This window comes from Cucurbita pepo, chromosome LG07 (genome assembly GCF_002806865.2).
Source record: "Cucurbita pepo subsp. pepo cultivar mu-cu-16 chromosome LG07, ASM280686v2, whole genome shotgun sequence".
NCBI classification, from domain to species: domain Eukaryota; kingdom Viridiplantae; phylum Streptophyta; class Magnoliopsida; order Cucurbitales; family Cucurbitaceae; genus Cucurbita; species Cucurbita pepo.
Genome location: NC_036644.1, coordinates 3618756 through 3627838, shown reverse-complemented (window position 1 = coordinate 3627838; position 9083 = coordinate 3618756). Strand labels below are relative to the sequence as shown.

The 9083-nt window shown below is 33.7% G+C and overlaps 1 protein-coding gene across 3 annotated transcripts in view; it reads left to right on the top strand.

Moving 5' to 3' along the window:
• Positions 1 to 5284: 5284 nt before the first annotated feature.
• The window catches only part of LOC111799013 (piRNA biogenesis protein EXD1-like), an 8257-nt gene continuing 4458 nt past the window's right edge, over positions 5285 to 9083 (top strand). For 2 of the 3 annotated variants that reach the window (XM_023682391.1, XM_023682392.1), the window contains exons 1-5: positions 6720 to 6840; positions 7514 to 7689; positions 8083 to 8214; positions 8303 to 8353; positions 8647 to 8743. In XM_023682391.1, the coding sequence (XP_023538159.1) occupies positions 6786 to 6840; positions 7514 to 7689; positions 8083 to 8214; positions 8303 to 8353; positions 8647 to 8743 (511 nt within the window). In that variant the 5' untranslated portion in view covers positions 6720 to 6785. Of the gene's footprint in view, positions 5406 to 6719; positions 6841 to 7513; positions 7690 to 8082; positions 8215 to 8302; positions 8354 to 8646; positions 8744 to 9083 lie in introns of those variants that run through there. The other variant, XM_023682390.1, reaches the window with a different exon arrangement.

The following is a 9083-nucleotide window of genomic DNA, read 5'->3' as shown; positions in this document are numbered from 1 at the left end:
CCTAGCTGACGCGTTTTAAACCCTTGAGGGGAAGCCCGAAAGGGAAAGCCCAAAGAGGATAATATCTGCTAACTGTGGATCTGGGCTGTTACAAATGGTATTAGAGATAGTCACCGAACGATGTGTCAGCCTTCTCACCGTTCCCTGAAATGGGGTAGACACGAGGCGGTGTGCTAGTAAGGACACTGGCCCCAAAGGGGGGTGGATTTGGGGGCGGTCCCACATTGATTGGGGGGAGGGTAGACACAAGGCGGTGTGCCAGTAAAAACGTTGGGCCCCAAAGGGAGGTGGATTTGGGGGCGGTCCCACATTGATTGGAGGAATGAAAGAGTGCCAACGAGGACGCTGGGCCCCGTATCCCACATTGATTGGAGGAATGAAAGAGTGCCAACGAGGACGCTGGGCCCCGTAAAGGAGTGGATTGTGATATCCCACGTTGGTTGGGGAGGAGAACAAACCACCATTTATAAGGGTGTGGAAACCTTCCCCTATTAAACGCGTTTTAAAGCCCAAAGAGGACAATATCTACTAGCGGTGGGGAAGCCCGAAAGGGAAAGTCCAAAGATAACAATATCTGCTAGCGGTGGATCTGGACTGTTACATTGAGTCCCATGAATATTTGCATCAACTTGTTTTCTTCGACTTGTTCAACATGTATTTGGTGTTGATTACGGGTAAATGGTGTGCAATACGCTTCCAATTCATCCCAGAGTGCTTTGAGCTTGGTGTGTATCATTGCTATTGACTTTTGTATCTNTTTTTTTTTTTTTTTTTTTTTGGTGAAAATTGATCGTGACGATCAACCTACACTTGATGAGTTGTCTTGGCGTGAATAATACCTTCAGTGATATTTGCTTCAACTGAATGAGTCAACTAAGATATTATCATACTGTTGAGATAAACTTGATCGAGATTGTGTCAACTTATCAATCAAACCATTAAAATCATTTGCTATCAGAAAATTAAGCTATCATCCACAAACAAAAGATGAGTTACCTTTGGACTTTGGACTATAACGAGAATTGGCTCACTCCACCATAAAAGAAACTCACTCATCATCAACAACCTAGCTTTAAGTATAGCTTATGTTCGGGAGGTCCGCTCCACACGATCGTACGCCTTACTCATATCCAATTTCAGTACCCTTTTTTTTTTCTTACGCGTTGACTTTATTGTTCAGTGATTAAATTATCTATACTAGCTCTGCACGAGATAAACGTTGATTGACCATCTCTAATACAATATCGTACTTAGTTATAACATTAGGAACACACTTGTAACATACTCGAGACACTTTTTTTTTAACTCCCATACCTTTAGAACAGTCATCTTTGACTGGGTTACACACATTCGCTCACTTACGCTGTCCCCCTCAGCTTATCTTAGCCCCGGGTCTTTTGCTCTTCTAACGTAAGCTCCAAGGCTTCACACCAAGTCTTCGCTGACATAATATGCATCCTTAGGTAGGGTCAGGCAGAACCGTGCTACTTTTATTTTTCAGGTGAAAATAAGGCTCCCATGCACGATTGACGGCGACATGAAGACATCTAATTGAATTAGAACAATACAGATAAAATTAGCATAACCTTTGCACGGATAATGGTGACATCGCATCGCGACTTTAAAGACCATGACACATACATAAGATAGATAGATATATTTAAAAAATTTATTTAGTGTCTTTTTCTATATGAATTCCGGCATCCATGTAATACGGTGCAATTTTAATTGCCACGTGGAAACCTTTTTATTCGGCCTCGGTGTCTCACAGCTGGCAGCAGAAAAAAAAACAGTTTTTTAATGGTCAAATTGAAAAAAATTGAAGAAGTATTCCAAGTTTTTTATTTTATTTTATTTTTTCTGGATAAGAATGATGATGAATAAATTAAGAATAATTAAAGTAAATTAAATAAATAAGTGATGGATTAGTGATAATAAATAAGAATTATGATTGGATTAAGAAAATGGCAACGGATAAAGAAACATATCCACATTCATTTTTTTTATTGTTATTAATTTAATTTTGATGCCTACCGGTCATTATTTATTTATAAAATAAGAAAAAGGTAAAAACTAGATTTTAAAAAAAATATCAATAAAATAAATAAATGTAAATATAATTTTGTGGATAACGAACATCGAGAATGACCTCGATTTTGTTCTTTAGATCCGAAATTACTCGTCTATCATTTATTGGAATTTATGTCATAAAACTTTCGAATAAAGTATGTATTTTAATAATTAATAGTTTTTTTATTTGTATTATTTGCAATATAACATAATCCATTAGAAAAAAGCCAGTGTTTTGAGTGTAATATTGTAAACAATAAAATATATGATATGGAATCAATTCAAGGAAAAGTATGAAACGGATCACTTTGATGATCAAGATCAAGAGTAAAAAAGACTTGTTTCTAAACTCGTGATTCGAATCATTTCACAAGAGGTTTGATTCATTGACTCTAGCATGCAAGTTCTAAACAAAAAAAAAAAAAAAAAAAAAAAAAAACTTTTTTTTAATTCTAAAATGTGATGTCTCTTATCTATATACCTTTACAACCTTAACCTATGTGACACATAACTCCGAAATTAAATTGGCTAGTGAATGAGAAATACTCATAACCTCCATGTTAAAATGACTAGTTAATGGTGGAATATGGTAACCTATAGGGGTGTACATTCAACCCGGCAACCCGGACCAACCCAACCCGAAATATAAGGGTTGGGTTGAGTTGGATTAGCGTTTCGGGTAGGGTTGGGTTCATTTTTCTAAACCCGAACTGAATCGGTTCGGTTTCGGGTTCATGGGCAAAACGCTCAGGTTGACTCGAGACAAATTAAATATATAAAATTATTATGAAAATTCTTTCATATTAATGGGTTTGCCAGAGTGGTACTGAGGTTAGTCTAGGAACATTTACGCCCGAGTTCGACGGTTTTGTTATTTTTAATTTCTTTGTTCGGTTTATATTATTTTATTATTTAATTTCTTTGTTTAATTTTATTTATATATATATATATTTTTTAAAATACCTTAATATTTTATACTCTTATTAAAACATTAGAATAAACTATAACTAATTTATTATTTGGGTTTGTTTGAGAACTTTTAATATATTTTATTTAAGATTGTATTTTATTATTTAATTTCTTTGTTTAATTTTATTTATATATATATATATATATTTTTAAAACATTAGAATAAACTATAACTAATTTATTATTTGTGTTTGTTTGAGAACTTTTAATATATTTTATTTAAGATTGTATTTTATTATTTAATTTCTTTGTTTAATTTTATTTATATATATATATATATATTATTAAAACATTAGAATAAACTATAACTAATTTATTATTTGTGTTTGTTTGAGAACTTTTAATATATTTTATTTAAGATTGTATCAGAATCATAGATTGTGGATAAATAAAACTTAAAAAAAAAATTTTGACAACCCAACGCAGACCCAATATATCTTATTTAAGATTGTATCCGAATTAATTATAGATGGTGGATAAATAAAATTTTAAAAAAAAAAATTTTGACAACCCAACCCGAAGGTTGGGTTGGGTTGGGTTGTAAAATTTTTTGGGTTGGGTTGGGTTGGGTTACCAATCCAACCAACCCGAACTTTTGGGTCCCGAACTTTTGGGTTGGGTCAAAAAAATCCCCCAACCCGACTCAACCCGGACCATGTACACCCCTAGTAACCTATGTGAGTTACAATATAATCTTAATTCCTATATTAAAAACTACGCTTAAATATGATAAACAAATATTTAAATTATAATTAAAGAGTGCAAGGAATGAAATGTGCTTATTAGTCATCCTTGGACTAGTTCTATAAATTTAGTTGAGTTTATTAAATGGAAGTTAGAGTACATTTAATGCATCTCTTCCTTGAAGCTCAACTTTGCACCACATATAAGGAAGGTTTTCAAAGTCCTCTAGAATTTCATTTGATGAGCTCACCATAGTTTGAATATAAATGCACAAGGTTTGTTGTAGTTTCTTGGCTCTCGTCCTTGTAATTGGACCTTGAGGTATGAAAATTCCTTGGTCGTGATTCATAACAATATAGTTGACATACATGAAAATTATGTATTAAAAAAAAAATCTAAAAAATTTATAGTATATGATTAAAGTTGGGTGTCTATTCCGGTAAGACTTTGATACGACTTATTTTATGATTGTTATGAGTGATTTGATCAAACCATTCCTGGAGAATATCTTATACAATGAGTTTGTATAATATTGTACTATGAAATATCTAATCTTTTTGTAAATCTATTACCGAAAAAATTAATATTTTACCAAATTTTAATCCAGAGTCTGTTACGGACTCTTGCATGTGAGAGTTTGTTCTGGGGGTACTGTAGTAATATTACGAGTTGATAGAACTAGGGTAGAGCCCTAAAATGCATGAACCAAGTAAGAAGTTTTTGGGTGCGGTTAGGAGGTTTCCAATCACTCTCTAACATTGATCTTGCTCAGATGCGAGCGGGGGACCACATAGGTAGATGATGTTGACTTGATCGAGGGTCGCAACCTTCTTCACATTACTTATATTCTAGGGTCTATTAGGGGAATGCCAACAAAACCCTTTAAAAGAATATGAGAACAATGTCCATGACAATATAGAATATAGACGTCAAGGTCACGCCTCGAGGATCTACTGTCAATAGGTCTATTATAACGATGACGAGGTTCACAATGATGATGACCCTAAAAGAGAACTCTAAGAACCCTAAAAATAAACTACGAGAACACCATGATCCTAAGTTGAACTTAGGAGAACCTAGTAAACCGAGAGTGTAGCATAGGGAGACCCTATAACTTAGAAATAAACTCCTCAGTATGTGACACTGAACGAATGAACGAACGAACCTGTGACATAAGACCTAAGAACGAATTGAGAACTACAAACTTGCTAATAAATTCTATATTCATCCTACTCGGCCATCTCTCCTAGAGAATGATTATGGTCGAGAGACAGAGTTAACAGGGACTTTTAGCATATTGGATATGTAGGATATGTAGTAGATTTATTTAATACAAAATTAAAAAATTTAAAATTTATTTGATACAAAATTAAAAATATAGGTCGAATTTTTTTCATTGGATTTCATATTTTTTTTTTAAGAAAATATTTAAAATTTTAACAAAAATAAATAAATAAAAAATGTGAAAATATACTAAAAAAAAAAAAAAAAAAAGTCTTTAATTTTTTTTTTTTTAAATAATAAAATAAAGAATTGAACGAAAATAGTATCAAATTGGAGACCGAAGTTGGAATTGGAGGTGATTAAAAGCAAGAAATACGAAGAGAAAATCGAATGATTCGCTCAAATGGCGAACACTCCTCCTCCTCACCAGACGTATATTCCTCTGCCTTCCGACTCAGGTCACTCTCTCTTTCCCCTTTCTCGTCTTCTTTCAGATTGGACTTCCATTTTCNCCTTGTAATTGGACCTTGAGGTATGAAAATTCCTTGGTCGTGATTCATAACAATATAGTTGACATACATGAAAATTATGTATTAAAAAAAAAATCTAAAAAATTTATAGTATATGATTAAAGTTGGGTGTCTATTCCGGTAAGACTTTGATACGACTTATTTTATGATTGTTATGAGTGATTTGATCAAACCATTCCTGGAGAATATCTTATACAATGAGTTTGTATAATATTGTACTATGAAATATCTAATCTTTTTGTAAATCTATTACCGAAAAAATTAATATTTTACCAAATTTTAATCCAGAGTCTGTTACGGACTCTTGCATGTGAGAGTTTGTTCTGGGGGTACTGTAGTAATATTACGAGTTGATAGAACTAGGGTAGAGCCCTAAAATGCATGAACCAAGTAAGAAGTTTTTGGGTGCGGTTAGGAGGTTTCCAATCACTCTCTAACATTGATCTTGCTCAGATGCGAGCGGGGGACCACATAGGTAGATGATGTTGACTTGATCGAGGGTCGCAACCTTCTTCACATTACTTATATTCTAGGGTCTATTAGGGGAATGCCAACAAAACCCTTTAAAAGAATATGAGAACAATGTCCATGACAATATAGAATATAGACGTCAAGGTCACGCCTCGAGGATCTACTGTCAATAGGTCTATTATAACGATGACGAGGTTCACAATGATGATGACCCTAAAAGAGAACTCTAAGAACCCTAAAAATAAACTACGAGAACACCATGATCCTAAGTTGAACTTAGGAGAACCTAGTAAACCGAGAGTGTAGCATAGGGAGACCCTATAACTTAGAAATAAACTCCTCAGTATGTGACACTGAACGAATGAACGAACGAACCTGTGACATAAGACCTAAGAACGAATTGAGAACTACAAACTTGCTAATAAATTCTATATTCATCCTACTCGGCCATCTCTCCTAGAGAATGATTATGGTCGAGAGACAGAGTTAACAGGGACTTTTAGCATATTGGATATGTAGGATATGTAGTAGATTTATTTAATACAAAATTAAAAAATTTAAAATTTATTTGATACAAAATTAAAAATATAGGTCGAATTTTTTTCATTGGATTTCATATTTTTTTTTTAAGAAAATATTTAAAATTTTAACAAAAATAAATAAATAAAAAATGTGAAAATATACGTAAAAAAAAAAAAAAAAAAGTCTTTAATTTTTTTTTTTTTAAATAATAAAATAAAGAATTGAACGAAAATAGTATCAAATTGGAGACCGAAGTTGGAATTGGAGGTGATTAAAAGCAAGAAATACGAAGAGAAAATCGAATGATTCGCTCAAATGGCGAACACTCCTCCTCCTCACCAGACGTATATTCCTCTGCCTTCCGACTCAGGTCACTCTCTCTTTCCCCTTTCTCGTCTTCTTTCAGATTGGACTTCCATTTTCATTTACGATCAATTTTGTTTTGGCTTTGATCTGTTCATGAATGCGTACTTATTGCAAGTTTGTTGGTGTATGGATTGACGTGCGATTCTTCCTAGAACATTGTTCTCTCTCTTATCGAAGCTTAATTAGTGTTTGTTTAGCCTATGAGAATTCGTGGAATGGACTTAACTGATGTTGGAAACTAAATTTTTTGATGCAATGGAATCACAATGATGTAATTATCCATGGTTAGAGTAGAAGAATTTGTTTCGAAATTTTCCAGGTTGCTCTTAGTGTATATGCTAGTATTTTCTTTGTTTTCATATTTCCTTCGTCATTTTACGTCACTTGGTTTTAGTTTCACTTGCTGCGGATAGGTTGTGGTTTTCTTGATTGCTTTACTCGCGAATGGTTTCTGGATTGCCTTTTCCTTGCATAGTTCTTGATTGCGTCACTGGCGTATGTTCCATAAAATTTTTTAGTTATTATCTTCGTTTTAAGATTTTGCACACTGTTTGATTTAAAATGGAACTGGAGAGTTTAATTCTACCCCTCGTTCCCCTGCTCCTGCCCTTCGTATGATCATTTCGCTCGAATGTTTGTGTTATCTTCCAATGAGTTTCATTTTCTGTGGATGCCAGGCGAAAATCAGACTGATCCGGAAGCCAATGCAACCTTGGTTCCTATTCATATTGTTACTCATGCATCTCAACTCCCTAAAGAATTTGTTGACCCATCGCCTAGAAAGCATCTAGTAGTTGGCTTTGATTGTGAAGGTGTTGACCTATGTCGCCATGGAAACCTCTGTATAATGCAGGTACATAAAATGCTAAGAACAAATCACTGTTTTACCATCCTTGTGTAGAGTATGCAATTTTATGGTAGAGGCGTGTTTTAGCTAACCTTCTCATGAGGAAGTCAATGGTTCTAACTTGTAATTTCATTGTTCTATTCATCTTGTGATATTGTCAATTCATAGTCCCTTGCTTCAGTCTTCCAAGAGAACGGCTCTTGTTATAGATAAAGCAATGAGATACCTGGATAGACCCCCATTGTGGCTCGATAGTAGTTCATCCTTCAAATTACAGAGTCTGGGGTTGCCTGCTGTCATATGCATTGGCATTCAAGAATATCCAGTCTCTGCTCTATTAAAAAACACTGAATATAATTAGTGCATATTAAGTTTTTATCTGTGTTCATTTATTGGCAGATTGCATTTCCCGATGCTGTGTATCTGGTTGATGCTGTTCAGGGAGGAGAGGAACTTGTGAAAGTCTGTAAGCCTGCTCTTGAGTCCGAATATGTCACAAAAGTTATACATGATTGTAAACGGGACAGCGAGGTTTCTCTCAGAATTTGTTCCCATCTCAGATTGCCTTCACAGTAATATGACATGTTTTAGCTAATATTTGCCCCTTTTTTCCCTGTAGGCATTGTACTTTCAGTTTGGAATCAAGTTGAATAACGTTATTGATACTCAGGTGATTATCAATTGTGAGAAGCCTGAAACTGATTTAAACAATATGATTATCAATTGGTTTAAGGCTGAAAGTATGCATGTCTTCAAAAAGAAATGGAGAGTGGTTATCTTGTGACTTTTCAAATGTCAATAAAGAGTTTGTTTTTCTTGATTAAAAAAAGTGATTTAAACAATTTCTCTTAGGTTTGATCTACCTTGTAATTACCTTGAAGTTAAATGTTTGTATTGAGCTGCAATATGGAGGAAGGCTTTAGATCTTCCTGCTTTAATTTTCAACTGCATTACTTGATTCAGATTGCATATTCACTTATAGAGGAGCAAGAGGGACGGACCAAGTTACCTGATAACTATATCTCCTTTGTTAGTCTTCTTGCAGATTCACGTTATTGTGGTATTATATTTAAATCCTGGTACCTATTAGCAATTATCCATTTTTTTATCATGGAAATTTATGCATTTTATTTTCTAAATCCTTCGAATAAAATGACCTATACTCACTCAAGTATTAACTGATAATTGCTTATTAAACTTCCAAAGCAGAAAAGCTAGATTTATTGCTTGCCATCTTCATGTTAAGATAACTCCTTACTTGCTACTTATTATGATTTTGGTGTTGCCATGAGCTACATGGTTTGGGATATATAATTAACCAAAAGAATCTCCTGCCAGAAAAAAAAAAAAAAAAAAAAAAAAAAAAAAAAAAAAAAAAAAAAAAAAAAAAAAAAAAAAAA